Source organism: Oculina patagonica, chromosome 4 (assembly GCF_052425735.1).
Source record: "Oculina patagonica isolate OP01 chromosome 4, crgOcupat, whole genome shotgun sequence".
In the NCBI taxonomy this organism is placed as follows: Eukaryota; Metazoa; Cnidaria; class Anthozoa; order Scleractinia; family Oculinidae; genus Oculina; species Oculina patagonica.
Window position 1 is genome coordinate 2,976,230 of NC_135761.1, and position 18,196 is coordinate 2,994,425.

At 39.0% G+C, this 18,196-nt stretch overlaps 3 protein-coding genes across 5 annotated transcripts in view; 2 read left to right on the forward strand and 1 right to left on the reverse strand.

The window, feature by feature from the left end:
• LOC144651269 (leucine-rich repeat-containing protein 69-like) overlaps nt 1–18,196 on the forward strand; it is a 204,359-nt gene that overhangs the window by 134,712 nt on the left and 51,451 nt on the right. The window lies entirely within an intron of this gene.
• LOC144649145 (GMP reductase 2-like) lies at nt 513–11,082 on the reverse strand. Its single transcript, XM_078508601.1, has 10 exons — nt 10,787–11,082; nt 10,308–10,433; nt 9,038–9,121; nt 8,343–8,516; nt 6,885–6,966; nt 6,238–6,344; nt 5,755–5,797; nt 5,414–5,470; nt 3,962–4,064; nt 513–2,397 (listed from the first exon to the last, which is right to left on the reverse strand). Exons 1-10 carry the CDS (start codon nt 10,871–10,873, stop codon nt 2,217–2,219), a joined length of 1,044 nt encoding a protein of 347 aa, XP_078364727.1. The 5' UTR covers nt 10,874–11,082; the 3' UTR covers nt 513–2,216.
• LOC144649144 (enoyl-CoA delta isomerase 3, peroxisomal-like) lies at nt 11,175–17,604 on the forward strand. Of its 3 annotated transcripts, none has more exons than XM_078508598.1 (8): nt 11,175–11,265; nt 11,889–12,054; nt 12,734–13,278; nt 13,630–13,796; nt 14,874–14,994; nt 15,334–15,423; nt 15,898–16,041; nt 16,492–17,604. In XM_078508598.1, exons 1-8 carry the CDS (start codon nt 11,245–11,247, stop codon nt 16,648–16,650), a joined length of 1,413 nt encoding a protein of 470 aa, XP_078364724.1. In that variant the 5' UTR covers nt 11,175–11,244; the 3' UTR covers nt 16,651–17,604. The 3 variants fall into 3 exon arrangements, with proteins under 3 accessions (XP_078364724.1, XP_078364725.1, XP_078364726.1); XM_078508599.1 differs by having other exon boundaries at nt 11,261–11,388; XM_078508600.1 differs by lacking the exon at nt 11,175–11,265 and adding an exon at nt 11,484–11,569.

Genomic DNA, 18,196 nt, shown 5'->3' on the forward strand with positions numbered 1-18,196 from the left:
TATTTGAATTTTTCATTTTCAATATCTTAGAACATTGTTGCAATCAGGGAGGCTTGCTCAAACTTGATTATTACTGCATTTGCTTTTTGACTCTATTATTGGAATAAATGCCGCATCGTGATGCAGTGTTTATTCGAGAGCGGCATCTATTTGAGGGAGGCGTTTAATTGAATAAATACGGTACAAACTCACATGAATACCCTTCCTTTGAAATCAGTAATTCTGCACGCAGTGTACTGAGAGGAACCTCAATTTAATAAACCTCTGTATAACAAAGTCCTTGGTATAACGAAGGATAATCCTCATCCCATGGCCAGTAATTGTAAAATATATGGATAAGAACCCCAATATAAGGTACCCTTGTTATAGGTTGAACATATTTTGCCAGTCCCTTGGCCATTCGTTATATTTGAGGTTTCGCTGTAGTATAAAACAATCAAAATTGGACTGTTTGTTGTTACACTCAAAACCCAAGCTTGAGATGTGCAAGACACAGTTATCAAAAGACAGTGTTTGTCAGTGGATCAAGTTTATTCTCTACTGCAACAGTAAATAAATAATTTGCTGAAACGCTGCCCCTGACAAAACCCATTAATTCAGTAAACTAGTTTTGAACTAAAAAGAAACTTAAAAGAAGTGAAGTTGTGGCATTGCAAAACTGTACCTTGGACAGGAAAGTTGCTCTTCACATTTAGAAGTACTAGGGCAGCAATAAAAAAGTCTTGACATTTGGTATAGTTAATGGGTGAATACCACAAGTGACTGAGTCACACGTCATCCAGCCACCAAGTAAAGATCACCAAGTGAGAAGAGTACAGTCACATGACTGGGCAACAGGCGACATGTGTCTGGTGCACTTGTGCTTTTCACGCCTGACATGCATATCCAGCTTTCCGTACTATGTGTACTGAGCCAGCAATAACTTATCAGGGTTCTAAAAAAAGAGATTATTACCGTGTTGTTCAATAACATGCAAACTCTGCTCAATCAACGGTTTACATTTTTTGCTGCTGTCAATTATCAAACCCAACATCTCAGGAAACAGAAGTTCACTTCCACAGGGTCAAAGGGTCACCTCTGTTGGTTGTGATTGGTAGATTTTGATTCATTTTGTTTATGTTTTTCAAGGTTCATTGGCTGTTATCGGGATTATGATTGACGGCAGCATAAATGCAAATGTTAGGTGGGTTTGACCTTCAGAGTTCGCTTATTATTCAAAGGCGCTATAAGTCTTCACTAAGGCTTGAGTCCAAAATCTATGTTAAAAACAACTATTTATAGTAATTAGTAATTAGTGCAGTAACGTACCGGTAGATGTTAACTGGAATTCCTGTTCCAGTTGATAGTGTTATTAACCCAGTGGAAGGGCCATACTGGAGAAAACTGCCTGGACCAAGCAGACCAAACAAAGCAAACAAACCAAACATTGAATTTGACAACATCGCCAAGCTGTTGAACATACTGTTTACACTATAAATAGACACAACACTTCTAATACAACCTGACATCTAACAGTAAAATTACCGTTCTTGTCTACACGCAGGTAGCTCAGGTCAAGCTACTTTGATGGAGTAAAAGAATAATTCAACATATTGTTACATTATATTCCCGATCTATACATTCAACAAAATTAATAACTGGCTAATGAGTCAGAGCTTTTCTTTTCTCACATGATTCCTCTTTAAAACAAATCAAAGCAGTATATTTAATAGAACTGACATTATAGGAGTCATTTTAGAGATCATTTATCATTTTGAGGATAAAGATGTGGCAGATGATAAAGTGATTTAAAGAGGGCAAAAGAATGTTTAGTACCAAAAAAGCAAAACCCTACCTCAGGGGTGTTGTAAGTTGATTAACCACTGGTGAAAACCTTCCAGGAATTAAAAAGATCTTTAAATTTCTTCAAAAACTTGTTAAGGAGTGTGAAAGATAAGGATCTTTCAGGGTCCTTAAAGTATCTTAGGAAGAGTTCTTAAAATAGTTTCTTTGTAAAATCTAACAAAATAATACCGGTAATTAAAAGATCCTTGAAAAATTATCACCAGGGACTAAGGTAAAACAAACTGGCGGGCTAATAAGCAGGATTATACAGTTTTTTAAGAAACAAATTAATAGAAAACAGGAAGATGAGAAAACATAATAGGACTCACAATAACAACTTGATTGCCACACTGATGTGTGAACACAAAACCTTACTGAACCACTTAAAATAATTAAGAGAAGACACTATTAAGTTGCATAGTGACTCGTATAAATGTGGTTCGTCTGGAAAGTTCCTTCAGCTTCTCAGCTCCAACATAAGTACATGTTGACCGTACACCACCAAGAATATCTTTAACAGTATCATGAACATTTCCACGATAAGGGACTTCCACTGTTTTACCTTCTGACGACCTAAAGTAAAGTTTCAAAATTATCAGAAAAAAAAAATACGGTATTTTTCTCAATTAAACGCCCCCGGCGTTATTTCAAACTTGGCTCCGTGGATCCGGCGTTTATTTGAATGGTGAGTTTATTGGAACAAAATGTTTATTAAACAAGGGTTTAAATCATTATTTGTGACATGAATGTAATTTGCCATCATACCTAAAGCATATTACACCTCGAATATTGCCTGGAAGGCTTACTTTCCACCTAGCTCGGAGACCCGGCGTCTATTCGGGGCCCGGCGTTTATTTGTTTACCCTCGGTAACTGATTGTGCAGTTCCAGATAATATCCATACCCAAGACATGGCTGGTCAATGGAAATTCTGAGAGGGCGGGGACTCTCAAAGGCCAATTTTATTAAAAAAAGTATGGGGCTTAACTGGAATTTCCAGAGAGGTGGGGGGATTCAAATCATGGGGGGTATGGACATTTTCTGGAACAACACATTAGCACAAGTGCATGAAGCCAAGTATTCAAACTTTAGAAACAAATATATAATTATTATTGTGTGGTTCCAGAAAATATCCATACCCCCCCCCCACTGAAGGAATTTGCCCTATGCCCCCCACCCCTCCGGAAATTCCAATTTAGCTTCATACATTGCTTTAAAGTTTTGGGTCTTTGTGACCCCCCCCCCCTCCCAGGAATTCCAATCCCTTCTGTGGAGGGAGTATGGATTTTCTGGAACCATACATTACAAATGAAACATAATAAGGTTAAAATAATCCCAACTGAGGGTCTATTATAGGGGGTGTCCCCAACCATCATATTCTCCAGACCACCATTTCTTTTTTCCAAAGACCGCCATATTTTTGACGCTTAACGCCAGAAATAAAAATGTGCCCGCAGACTGACACTCAAAATCAGCTTATCGCCAGACCACCAGAGAAAGAGACCTCCCAACGGAGGAGGCGAACAGTGGCACAGATGGCCAAGGAGGAACGGGTCCCGACAAGCACTGCATATGGAGACCTCACTTGATGGTGGTGTTGCGCATGAAGGCAGCAATAACACCTTGTAGTGACACCCATCACAGGTGTACAATGCAATGGGTGACTACATTGCACATGCAGATTTGGCAGCATTTCTATTTTTATTCCTTTTAGGTAGCTAATGACTGCACCATAAAATAATGGGCCGTAAACAAGCAAATTGAATATAAAAGTTTTACTACTGTTGAACCTACACAAAAGCCACCTCATAGCAACCACCCAGATGGCCACACTTTTCCAGCCCAACAGCCTCCAATGCTACTGTATGATGACATTATTACTGGGTATTGTGGCCTGCGAGAGCAGACAGCTTTTTTTGCTTGAGTTTCACCCCCCAAGAAAAGACCTTTATTTTTCGCTGAAGAAAAGCGACAGTCGGAGATGCGTCTGTGTTTGCAGGCTATAGGTATTGTAGCCTTTGGCAATTTTGGTGTGGTTTATTTTTCCAAAGCTTGGTATTTTTCCCCTAAAATTTAAACATAATAATTACAGTTAATGGCACTTGTATGAGTAAAGAGCTTTTTGGAAGTTTACTGACCTGTAGTTAGCCACTCCTCCTGAGTGTTTTTGCATGGCTGTGGATGAGCTCATGCCATAGAATATCTTATATTTCTTTCCATCCCGTTCTATCAACTCTCCACCTGATGTTTGTGACAGAAAATAATATTTATTATTTGTTCCTAATTATTTGTTTGGTACATTAATAAATGTATAATCTGTTCCCCTTCCAACTGAGCTGCAAGAGCAAGTTGTAGGTACATGTAGCCCCAGGGGGGTACGCAGATTCATGACGGGGGGGGGGGGGGGCGAGGAGCAGCGAACCCCAAAAAATACGACCCTGATTTTACACCCCAAAAAATACCTGGCAACAAAATCACCCCCAAAAACAAACCTAACACCTTGATAACTGATTATCAACAAACAGACTTAAGTCCTAAAAAAACATGACAGATCCGACCCAAAAAAAATCGAGGGTGTCAACCAAAAAAACGCGGACCCCCCGCACTGCAAGTACCCCCTGGGCATGTAGCAGGATGTTTGTCTAAATTTTTGACTATCCAAAAACTAGACTTTCTAAAAGTCTTTTCTATATTTTTCTGGCTTTGGTTATAATTCCGGTCTGTCAGTTTTGGTGCTCAAAGTCCCCCCTCCAATGCAGTCATTTTTTTTTTGTCCGCAAGGTAAAAAAAAAAAGGTAAAGCAACTTTATTTATACACGGTTTGTGTTTAAAGCTAGAAGCTTGTGGGCCCGGGGGGAGGGGGGGGTCCCCAACGGATAGGGGTGTGCTGCCAAGGTTCTTAACCCTGACCCATTTAAGGAAAGAAAGCGAAAATTGATACCCTAAGGCCCAAAACGAAAAATGACACCCTATTCAAGAGGAAGAGAAGCGTCCGTGACGACCCAAACAACGGCTAACCACGCAAGGCAAGACACAAATCTTTCTAAAATCGCTTCTTACATGAACAAAATTCAGTTTTAAGGTATCTTTTATTTGTTTAGCTGGGCGTTTATTTTAGCAAAGAATTTAGGTACCCTATCTAAGGACACACGGGAATACATTGCCAAAGGAGCAAAAATGATACCCTATTTAAGGACCGAGAACCTCAAAAACCAACCCTATCGGGCGGCACATACCTATAAAGGCCACAAGGGAGTACCCCGCCCCCCCCCCCCCCGGGCTTGTGGGGCCGTGTATATGAAACAAATACTGAACAAATATAATATATTAAATAAACATAACAGGGTTAAAAATCCCAACTGGCAGGAGGCAGACCAGTTGGCTAGGGAGGCTAAAGTGAGGCTTGATTCAAAACCTTTAATGATATATGTAAATGAGATGTTCTCACACATTCCTTTTGATACAAATCATGAACGAGGTTTGTGGGGGAGAAACGCATGACAAAAACAAAGAGTGTTTGGGTAGGAGGCTACACTTTGAAAGGATTTGCCTGATATGCTTTATAATCAAATACCAATATCAGCCCTTACCAGACTGATCATGACCAGCAAACATGCCTCCCATCATAACAAAATCAGCTCCAGCACCTTAAACAAACAAGCAAACAAACAAAACAAACAATCAAGTAAATAAATAAAACACATAATAAAAAGTATATATAAAAATAAATTATAACCCCTTCATCTAACAAATGAGACCATCTGACAATAAGCCTCCCCCCCCCCACACACACACACACACACACCCCAAAAATAGCATCTCAGATGCGAAAAAGACCTCTGACAATGAGCCAACTAAGCCATGATTATGGGCCTATATAACCTAAACTGGTCTTATTTTCAAAGGAGGAAATTAAGAAACAAACTCTTACCAAAAGCTTTAGACACGTCACCAGGACAGGTGCAGCCACCATCCTGAAAAACAACAAAACTCAAAATATCAGACTATGATAGAAAATAAAATTGTTTTTCTTAAACTGCAAAGGATGAAGCATGTCAATTGCTTAAATTATAAGTTAACGTTGCATGGATCTTCACCAAGAAGAGAAATCTGAGGTGCTAAAGACCGGACAGAATAATAATGTTATGAGAAGTATTTTGACTAATCAGCTGTACTGCAGTAAAAAACGTGTGATGATACGTGTCCTATGGACTGACTAAGTCAAACCAGTCTTGAGGTTTAAGCACAGAAGTTACAACATTTTGTAAAGGCTGATTGTGTATTGCTGAACACTACATCCACGTGGCTTAAGAACAGTACTTTGCCCATAAACTTTGTATGTACAGTTGTACCACCCAACCCTCAAAGTGCAGTTGTATATTGTGAATGTTACAGAAGTGAAATGTGTACATACCGAGATGATATGTCCCTTGAGGCCATGGGCAGCATCAGCACACTCTAACACAGCACTTAGCTGTGGGTAGCCCACACCAGTCTGTCGTCGTGTTGTGCAGACAGACCCTGTGTAGACAAAAGTTACATTTTGCTAATGACTTATAAATAAGTTGTTGACTAACAGCAAATTAAATAATTTGGCTGTAGTTCTTGAGTGTCTCTGTATAATAGACTACTAGTGCTGGATAGGTTCTTACTGAAAAATTAATATATAATTTTTCTTTTTAGAATTTTTTAAGAAACCCCAATTTATAAATTCAAACTGTTATCTCTAGGTTGAAACAGATTTGGGTTGAATACAAATTTAACCAGAAAAACCAATTTGACCTACAAAAAATATGGTATACTTTTTTTTTCTTTGAAGTTGCAATTTTATTGATGGATACAGGGATGTAGCTATAGTAAGATTTCCAACAGGCAAAATTTCCTTGATCACAGGCATAAAATTTGGGTCACATTTAAAGAAAGATCTAACCAGACACAGTCTTTTAGCCGGAAAAATCAAGTCCTCAAGTTCTGCCTTCCACCTCTTATTTACATTCCTGGGATAGTCAAATTAATAATAAACTGAACATGAATGCAGCCCATCTCCTTGTTAACACTCACCAGGTCCAATGCCAACCTTGACAATATCAGCTCCATTCAGAATCAGCTGTTCTACCATTTCCCCAGTCACCACATTCCCTGCCTAATGGTATAACGTAACCAAAAGAGAAAGAGAGAGAGATATGGCCTTAGCAGGATATCCTTGCAGCATGGAAAAAGCCCGGGGGGGGGGGGGGGTACTCTGGCTTGTAAATGACGGGGATGATCGAAGGATTTTTTTGGGTTTGAAATTTTCGATTTCGTGATTTTTTTGGGTTGGAAAATTTGGCAAGTATTTTTTTGGGTTACTTGATTTAAATTGGGGATTTTTTTGGGTATTAAAAACGAACTAAAGTGCCTTGGCGTAGCCTTGGCGTATTTATGGTACAGTGGACCCCGTTATACGGACACCAAAGGGACAAGCAAATTGTCCGTATTAACGGGGTGTCCGAAGCGGGCCCGAAAAGTCACGGATACATGTTATCGACACAAGACGGCAACTAACGTTTTTAATTGTACTGTCACTGTAACAGTGACTGTGATCTCTCTATATAAATAGCGACCCGACAGCAGACACTCAACACTAAATCTCAACGGTGGTGAAAATGCGCAGCTACAGTTATCGCAAGCCGCATCCGCACAGAAGCTTTTCCTCACTGGATCTGACCGATTGTTCACTCAACAAACGATTGAAAAGTCGAAAGCTAGCCCCCGGGAACTTGGTCACCACCTCTTTTCCTCCACCTACATGACCAGGGTAGGCGCGACAGAGTGTCGAGCGGGGACATGACAGTCTCGGGACCGGGTGTCGTCGGAGTCGGGGGAGAAAATGATGAAGCCGGATGTCCGATACCGGGGTGTCCGATAGCGGGTGTCCGTAAAGCGGGGTTCCTATGATTAATAAACAAACAGTGAGCGTTCAATTTTTTATGATTTTTTTCTGTGTTATATTATTGCCCCTCCTAGCAATTTAAGGGTAATTTGACAGGGGATTTTTTGGGGGGTGTTTTTTGGTCCAGGGATTTTTTGGGGTAATGCCGGAAGACTTAGGGATTTTTTTGGGTCCTGAGTTTTGCCTCCATTTGATCATCCCCGTCATTTACAAGCCGGAGTACCCACCCACCCACCCCTGGGGGAAAAGGTTGCCACATAGGAAAATGGATTCAAATAATTACACTATAGCTGACTTCCAGTCATTTCAGAAACATCTTTCAACAAGTTTCCTTTTCTCATGGAAGAGTACAAGTAATAATAAAATATCAGACAAGCATTTTTCTAACTTGATTACTGATTGGTTCTGCAGGTACATTCAACTGATTGATGACCAATCATGCCATGTTTAATATCCAATAAGACCATGTTTCAGACTGGCTCGGTTCATGCTTAGATGCAAGCGACGCTATCTCTACATCAGGACCTTACAAACGATCAATTAGTAAACAATATTTAGACTAGAGTTAAAATATAATTAAGACATACTATGATGATGTGCTCTGGAAACTTGCTCCTAATAGTTTTGACAAATTCCACAAAATGTTCTGAGTAGCCATTTGCAACATCAAGGCAGATTCCTGGCACTGCAGGGCAAGCATCCAAAATCTGTTGCAACTTTGACACGTCTTCATCTGACATTCCACAGCTAGCAACTATGTACTGAAAATATTATGTGTTAATTGAGAAACAAGAAATAATCAATTACAGCAGAATCCCAGGTTCTTGAACCTCCAAGGGAAGAAAAATTGTTTGAAGTAAAATAGGAATAAAAAAAGGGGAAAAAAGGCAATAAGTGGAGCAAAATTTTTAGGGTATCTGCATTCAACTTTTGGTTGAAGTTGTTGGGAGGTTTGAGAAATTAGGATTTAACTGTACAGAAAATACATAGGCGGCGGAGCAGGGGGAGCCCCCCACACACACACACACACATTTTAGTGCCGAAAGTATTGCTAACGCAGCGTAAAATTGGTTTGTCAAGACAGAAATCATTTTATCGGGATCGTGGGGGGTGTTGGAGACTCATTTGGGGCGGGGCTTGGCTTGGAGTAAGATGGCCCCCCACGTTTCAAAATGCCTCTCCGCCTCTGAAATATGTACTTTATGCTTGGTGCATAACTTTTGTTGGGAATTCTAACAAAAAATGAGAAAAAAATAAATTATCAAATGTTTAAAAAACTTACTGGTAAAACAGTTGGGTTTTCTTTGGCAAATTTTAGCCATTCTTCCACAGGATAATGCTTGTGAATTGCCGTCAAAAGCTTGTGCTGAAAATGTAATACAATTTCAAGTGATATTTATGTTAAGGAAGGATGCAAAAACAAATGTCATTAAACTTTAATCAATCTATTTGATAATGTTTACTTCCATAAATTATCCATACCTCCCTCATAGAAGGGATTTTACGTAAAACCCCCCACTCTTCCTTTTAGCCTTTGAGACCCCTCTCACCCCCAGGAATTCCCAATCCCTTCTTTGGGGAGTATGGACATTTTCTGGAGCCACACAATTCATGAGATCATTTTATTAGTCAATGAATTTGATCTGCAGACCACAGAGTATTTACCGCATTTCAAAACATCGCACTCGTAGCATCTAGTGTCTACATCTTAACAAACAGGAGATGTTCAATCAGTAGGACATTATACATTTTTCAGACTAAACTGTATTTTCAGATCAACTTTAGTTGCATCATCAATCTTAGCCAGTTACCAAAACAAAGACTCAATACACACATGCTGTAGAGGTGTTAGCTGTTTTGAGCTTGGATGTCATGGCCTCCCAAGGTGTGGGCAAGAAATGCGAGCTCACAAAATTATGGCTAAAAATCAAGTTTTCATAGTTAAGGACAGGAATAGAAAGTGGAAACTATACTTCTTGTACCTACTACCATCTATACCAACTCTCCCAGCTCACGGGTGTTTAGGGTTTAGAGGTCTACCAGAGCCCTTGGTCTCCAGTACTGGACATGAAAATCTCCTGGATACAAAGAAAAGTGCTTGAAAAAATTCAATTTTCTTAGGTTGGCCCTTCTGTACTACTCCACCACTGGTCATAGTCCCATACTTAAACCCCCACAGTAAACACTTAGTAAGCCCATTTACGTGGAAAGAGGATGACCGCACAGACATCCTCCTTTCAGTAAAATGGAATGATCCTAGTGCTAGGACATCCTGACTAGGATCATCCGACCGCCTTTCAGCCAGTTACATGTGAAGGGGTTGCCCTCGAGATCATCCAGCGCAGGACCACCACTGAGAGAGGGATGATCCACCGCTAGGATGATCCTAGCGTTAGGGCCAAATGCAACCCTCACGTTGAAAGCTGAAAACATATGGCGTCGGATGATCAGCACTAGATCTCCATTTACATGAAAGGAGGATGATCCTTGTGCTAGGATCACCCTCTTTCCATGTAAATGGGCCTAGTCCAAGAAAAAATTAAACAGTTTACCTCAGCTAATGCCACTGCCATACCAAATGTACCAATGGTGTCCATGTTAGCACTTATAATAGGAACAACATCATCTGGTAGCGTCTTCTTAGCAAACTTAAAGTTAAAGTGCCTGGCAAGCTCAACCTGTCATTACCGCAAAGCAAATGTTAAATGCTAATTAGTAAAGGCGCAAACTTCAAAGGACTGAAGAATAATTCATTTGATCAGTACATTTCCAGCAAACCGGTACGCGATCGGTGTTAAACTGGAAAACATTTCTGAAGGCTTGTACATTTGACATTTTCAATCACTATAATGGTTCAGTAATTAACGGGAAAGCGTGATTATAAAATGCACCCTACCGAGTCGAAGACATGTTAACACGATCGCTAGTCGCTGAGCTAACTGAGCTAATCGAAATGTACAATGGAAGTGTACCAAGCTAAAATACGTGTACAAATTTCCACTTTAAAAACATGATTTGATTTCTAACTTACATCAGCTCGACTTCGTATCGTACTCCGTTTTGGTCGAATCAAGACATCTTTAAAGTCCAACCTCACACTGTGGTCAAGATGCGGCATTTTTCCTAAACAGAAAGCGCAATGTACTTTTCGCGGCGGTGCTTTGGAAAAGTGGCGGGTTTTTAATCGAATTTCAGTCACGTGGCTCGTACTGTGAAATAGATCAGCTTTGATAATTGGCTGATTTTGATCAGCTCAGAAATGATCTCGCTAAGAACTCTGCTTCAAAATTGTGACAATTTACAGCAATAAGGAGCATTTTAACTATAATTTATCAGGCTTTCGACGAAGTTTCGATTTTCGGAGGAGGTTTTGAGGCTTTTCTTGAGCTATTATTCTCGAACGACCAATGGAACTCGGCGTTATATCGAACAAATGTTTTAGCGCGTGCGTGTAATTTTGGCGCGCAAGTTCAACGGAGACTGCGCAACATGGCCGATGGCATTTATGAGGTGAGTGTCACAATTTTATCGCACAAAAACTCGTTAAATCCTGCTGTCTTTATCGACTGATCTAAGAGTAGCTCTCTATACTAAGGCAGTAATACTTAAAGACTAGATTGAAATATTCTAGAGGTAATGTTCGTGGCTTATTTTGTTGTATTTTGTATTCTTCAAAGTTTATTCATTCATTGTAAACGTCATTTTCACTTTAGGCATAATTGCCCCAGTTAACTTGGTGCCTCTTTAAAGAAAACTTTGCTTCACTTCTGCTGCCTAAAATCAATTGCATTAACCCGTTCGCTCTCTTTAAGAGGTACATATATATTGCGTTCATTTCTAGGTGACCGAAATCGACATTTTTTGTTCGGTCATGCTATCCGCACCACGTGCGGTTTTTGTTTTGAATACAGTTGTAATCTGACAGATTTTATCATTCAAGATCATTTAAATGATTCAAACATACAAAAGGCATCTCAAATCTTTATGGTAATCTGCCCACAGGCAACCGAGTTGTACTTTCATATAAATATAAAATGAGGTGAAAAAAGTACTGTTCAATAAATTGTTTCTTGTAAACTTCACTGTATTCAAGTTTATATAAGCTTACCTTTGTTCTATAATTTTCTTTACAGGTTGAAAAAGTAATAGGAAGGCGCAAAACATCATCAGGAAAAGAAGAATACCTTGTCCACTGGAAAAATTACGACCCTCTTTACAGCACCTGGGAACCTGTTGAAAATCTACTCCCTTGCCTTCACACTGTGACAGAGTTTATGGCAAAGTCATTCCCAATGCCAGGTATTTAGATTGAGTTAAAATTCATTAAAGAACCATTTAACATATTTATTTGATAAAGCGCCAACCTCCAATAAGTGCCCACCTTGATAGTCTGAAATGTCAGCCCTTTTAGATAGGAAAAGTTAATCAGCGTCCAGCCTCAAATAAGCACCCACCCCGTTCAAAAAGTGCTGAAGTGCACAAGAGGAGTACTTTGATAAGTATTGAAATTGAGATTGAAATTGACTAGGTACTAGTACTAAGAGACTTCGCCAAAGACCAAGTTTTCTCAGTATTTTACAGACACTTTTAACGAACAGTTAAAATTCCATTTTGGTACATCTTCATGTTTTATTATTCATTGTTTTGTTGAAAAATAAACTTACTACTTGTGAGAAATGGTGAAAATTTAATAAGTGCCCACCTCAAATATGCACCCACTCTCAAGGTCCAAAAGTTTAATAAGCGCCCAGGACGCTTAATCCAATAAATATGGTAAGTAATGTTGCACACTAATCTTGTACGTCAAAAGTCTTCACTCATGTGTGAGTGCTTTTGCTTCAGGAGAGCTTTAAACACAAAGCTGCGAGGAGAAAGTTCATGGCTCTGCTGTCGAAAGCATTCACAAAATACTCCCAGCTATTGCCTATGCAGGCAAAACCAGGAGTCTGTAACCATTTTTTGATATTTTTTTTTTCAGGAATAAATGCAAGTTGTGTTACTCATTTGGAATCAAGCAAGCCTGAAATGCGGCAGTTAAGAAAAGTCACTGATCTCGACAAGAGGAAGCTTAGAGGTCTTGCAAACAAGGAAATGGTTGATGAAATCTTGAAAGTCAAAAGCATGACAAAAGAACTTAAAAAATACCAAAGAGGACGAGGAAGAGGAAAGAAAAGATCACAACTCCAAGACTCGTGTGAAGTGTTTGATCAAGAAGCCAAAAAACTTCGGTCAAGTCCACTCAATGGACAGATTATTGAAAAAGCTCTTCTCTCTGAACTTTCTTGTCTAAGCCCTACAAAGGGCACTTTGAAGAAAGGAGGAAAAAAGTCCCCAGGTCGACCAGGAAAGAATGGTTTGACTAAGTCACTCATGTTAGCGATGGATGATGATGAAGTTTCAAGGTTAACACGCACCACCCGTACACATGGTGTCCTAGATGAGTGTGTGTCCGTCCTGAAGGAAGGAAGTGTCTGGAAAATCACCTTGTGCAGTGAAAGAAAGAAAAATTCCTTGACTACCGAGGTTTTTTTTTATTACAATTTTTGAATGATCAAATAACCTGAGAATGTATAAATTGTACAGACATACAAGTAGCTTGTGACAGTTAATATTGGTTTGCATCTTGAGGGCAACTATTGCTCGATGGGATGCTAGTCCGTCACAGGATTACCCCCTGCATTATTTTGCCAGTACCATTTATACACCTGGGTGGAGAGAGACACTATAAGAGTTAAGTGTCTTGTCCAAGAACACAATGCTTATGACCCTGGCCAGGGCTCAAGCCCAAACGCTCAATCCGGAGACCATCACGCTAACCATTAGGCTACCAGCTTAAAAATTGTAATCAAATTGTACATCTTTTCCAATTCTTAGATGTGTGAACAGCTTGCTGGTTTTCTTCATGAAGCATCCAAGGAAGAGCATGTCAGTGTCGTCGTACTAACAGGAGCGGGGGACAACTTCTGCAGTGGTCTGGACTACCAGCAGTTGGTTATGACACATCAGCGGCAAGAGGCCAAAAGAATGGTGGAAAAATTCAAGTGAGCAAATTATGTAAATTTAAGTTCACAAACATCCTTGTAGGCCATTTCACAAGCAGCTGCTTTTTGAACTGCTACAAATGCACAAGTCATACCATTTACATAACATCGTATTAGTCCCTGGAATAACTTGGAATCACTTTTGAACCCAACAAAAGCAAATCGTCAGTTCAAATGATTGATAAAACAAGATCATGTTAACTAGAATGCAATAGAGAAGTACATAAAACCACAAGACAAACTTTGGGCACTGAAAGATGTTTCATCTGTTACACGCACGTCGGTACAGATATTTTTGGGCATCTTCTGGCCTCATATCGAACATCAATGGCAAATAAACAAAAGAAAAGCGATCAAACTATCAAGCCTTTACGAAGCGCTTCGCACACACAAACTGCGAAGAGCACATTGTGACCCGCACAAGGGGGGTACGGAGGGGCGCAGGACAACAAACTGTCCCTAACAAATGGCAAAAATTGGAGAAGATTGACATGTCTTGAAAAGGATATATCTTGTTTTTTTGTCCAGCCAACAAATACTATTCATAAATATTGGAAAGTTTTTATAAGAATATATCTACCAGCATTGTACCCCAGGGGGGTACTACGGCTTGTAAATGACGGGGATGATCGAAGGATTTTTTTGGGTTTGAAATTTTCGATTCTGGGATTTTTTTGGGTTGCAAAATTTGGCAAGTTTTTTTTTGGGTGACTTGATTTAAATATCGATAAATAGGGGATTTTTGGGGGTATTAAAAACAAACTGAAGTGCCTTGGCGCGGCCTTGGCGTATTTATGGTATGATGAATAAACCAACACGAGCGTTCAATTTTTTATGATTTTCTTTGTGTTATATTTTTGCCCCTTCTGGCAATTTAGAGGTAATTTGACAGGGGATTTTTGGGGGGCTATTTTTGGTCCAGGGATTTTTTTGGGTAATGTCGGAAGACTTAAGGATTATTTTGGGTCCTGACTTTTGCCTCCATTCGATCATCCCCGTCATTTACAAGCCGGAGTACCCCCCCCCCCCCCTGGGCATTGTACTAAAAATCCTTATTGTTTGTCATTTTTTCTACAGACTTTTGGTTGAGCTGTTGATCAGTTTCCCAAAAGTTCTTGTTGCAGCTGTAAATGGAAACACATTAGGATTTGGTACAGCCCTGCTGACTTTGTGTGATGTGGTGTACGCTAGCAATAAGGTTTGTGAAATTCTTGCTAACATACTTCCTGAATATCTGAAAATGATTGGGGTCGGTATGCAGGTGGAGATGATACAGAAGACTGCTCTTTTGGGATCAGCAAGGATCTTGAGAAAGGCCATGGAACTGCAAAAGGATTTTTAATTTTTTTTAGAAATTTGAACACTGGGTTCCCCTTAGGCCATTTGTTGGGGCTCAGTCCAAACTACCGGCCATAATGCTGCAAGGCCGTGTAAATTTAAAATTGAAATAATATTAATAATAATAATAATAATAATAATAATAATAATAATAATAATAATAATAATAAAGGGTAATATTTGAATTTTCTATTTTCAGGCAACTTTTCAGACATGTTTTACCAAGTGGGGCCATCCACCAATAGGATGCTCATCAACTCTTCTCTCTTCCTTACTGGGAAGAACTGGGGTAAGTGATTTTAGCAGGGCGGAGCCCCATAACCATAGAAGTAGGATAATCATGCATGCAAAGAGATAGGAGAACCATGCATTTGATTTTTCATGGTCATCATGGCTGAGGGCATGGCTTGTGAGAGCTTACGTATGTCATGCAACATGGCGGCCATACTCCAGGTATAGGCATACTGCTAGGCAAAAAACGGAAGGTTATCCTTGATATTGGACATTCAGTTATGGTCAATTGACATCTGTCAAAACAAGGTATCTGCTGACCAGTATCACATGCCCATACTGCAGAGCTCATAAAGGTCACATGTTTTTAAGTTGACCGCTGACCAGGTATCTTTTTCATTGGATCATGGGCTCAAGTCCTACTTTTTGTCAAAACATGTACAGGAAATGAAGACTAAATGTAAGGAAACATTTATTACAAATAACAGCAAGTTAACAATAATGTATTGTGATTATAATGATTTCCAAACAGGCTGTGTCAATGTTGTTGTTAAACCACAAAATGGCTGCCACAGAGGCATGGGAGAATGGCCTTGTGATGGAGGTCTTGAAACCTGCAAATTTTATGGAGCAGGTCGACAGCAGAGTTAAAACTATGGCTGCTATGCCTAATAAGGTAAATTCTATAACTAGCTCTCAGCGGGTAAGGTAGAAATGTACATCAGGGCCTGGTTGTTCGAGAGCCAATCAGCACTAATCCAGGATAAAAACTTAACCGAGATATTAGTTTGCCTGATTGAAAGTGTTTTTCACCACTACTGCTTTATGAAGTTCGACATTAGTAAAGTCAAAACTGAAGGACTACATATAAAGAGAGAACTTCACTGAAAAGTGAGAAAACTCAAAATGCCCCCTTGCCATGCATTAGCTTAACTGTGTTATGAACAACCCAGTCCATGTAGTGAAATACTCCCAAAGAGCTGGACGGGGGGGGGGATCGGGAAATTGATACTCCAAGGTGGGTGATAATCCCAGGGGGAGCTACCAGTGTTATGAACATTGAATTACTCCCTGGAAATAAATGAAACTTAAATAACTTGACACTGATGTTATTATGTATTCTCAGGTTCTGCAAGATACAAAATCTCTTATCAAACATGCCGATCAAGAAACTCTCCGAGACACCAATAATGAAGAGTGTAAATTATTTCTAAAATATCTTGGGGACGATAAAGTGTTAGACACTCTAAAAACAAACTGGGTTCCAGATGTTGTCTCTCCATAGTTACATATATATCTTAATAACGTTAGTCAACGGTGCTGCCCTTACCTAGTGATGTTTTTACAATTTTGGAATTTTGCAGTGATGTTTTAAAATTGAAAATTTTTAATTTTGTTTTAGTAAGAGTAGTTTCAACCAGCAACTCCCAAACTTACCATGTTACTTTAGTTATAAAGTTTTAGATAATGTTTGCACACAGCCTTGTATACAATCTGTTATGAGAATAAACGATTATTATAGTTTTTTGGCTTCAAAGAAAATTGGGGAACTTAGGACATTTGTAACGCTTGGAATGAAATAGTCCTCTTTTTTACATGAATTTGGTTTTTCGTGACTGTTACAAAGAGGTAGTTAGCTTGTCCTTTGACCTCAGTTGTTATTGATCTTGTGGCTGGCTTCACAAAGCTGGGATTTTATAGTCAGATATTTTACAAAAGTATATTATGTAAAATATCAATCTTTTTAGAATTTCATTTTAGAAAAGCATTAGTCCATTCGTGTACAGAATTAACTTTTTAGTACAGTTTACTTCCCTGACAAACGTAACAATGATTGGAAAATTGCTTAAAAGGTTTTAGGGTTTTTAGAAGTTTGAAATTAAATTATTTTAATTTAAAGTTTACGGAATGATATTGATGATTTAGGACATGAAATACTAGATGTCACTTAAATTAACCTTTTGATTTAAATTTACTTTGCTGTGCGAATTCAACTCACTCATAACTCTTGTTAAACAAGTTTGACATTGCATATGTATTGCATCCATTTCATCTATTTGTACTCCTGTGTTATTTTTATATTGGTAGTTAGAAGATTTTATTCTTGAAAACTTCAAATTTGTTGGGGTGGGAGTCAATAATTATTATAGCTTGTTTTATATTACACAGCGCACGCACTTATCATTCTGTAATTTCCATTTAGTAGATTCAGTAAAGTTCAATAAAGATGCATTGGACATTTCTTGTCATTTTATTGCCTTGATAATCTCGCGCTAAAGAAAGCGGCGACCTTCTTATACAAACCCAGAACTACAGAATACATGGCAACTCGTTTGCAAGGCACTGGATAGGAATGGCATGTATTGTGTTAGCGTAAAATTCAAAAAAAAAATAGAAAACCCTGCAATTTTATTTGCACAACGCCCCTTCCAGGTTCTAATTCCCTTCTTATTTTTTGGAGGAGAGGGGGGCGATATGAAAAATTTTCCTTTGCAAACTTTTTTTTTAGCTAACGCATCTCTGCAAACATTTTTTTTTTCGTTATACATATCGTGTTTACACAGAAATGGGTTTCTGGTTTGCAAACAATTGATTTTGTCATTCTAGGCCCCGCCAACAATTTTTTTCAATATTTTTCATACCCCCCTCCAAAAAAAAAAAATTGTCCGTCCCTAAACGTAACGATATATTAACCCTTTCACTGCTGAATTTTCTCAAAAAACGCGCTTTTTGTAAACGTTAAACTGAAGTTTTAGTGCTACAATGCTAGATTCCCCTGAACGTTGCTATAAAAGCACTTTTCACACTGCAGCAACATTTTGGTTGAATTG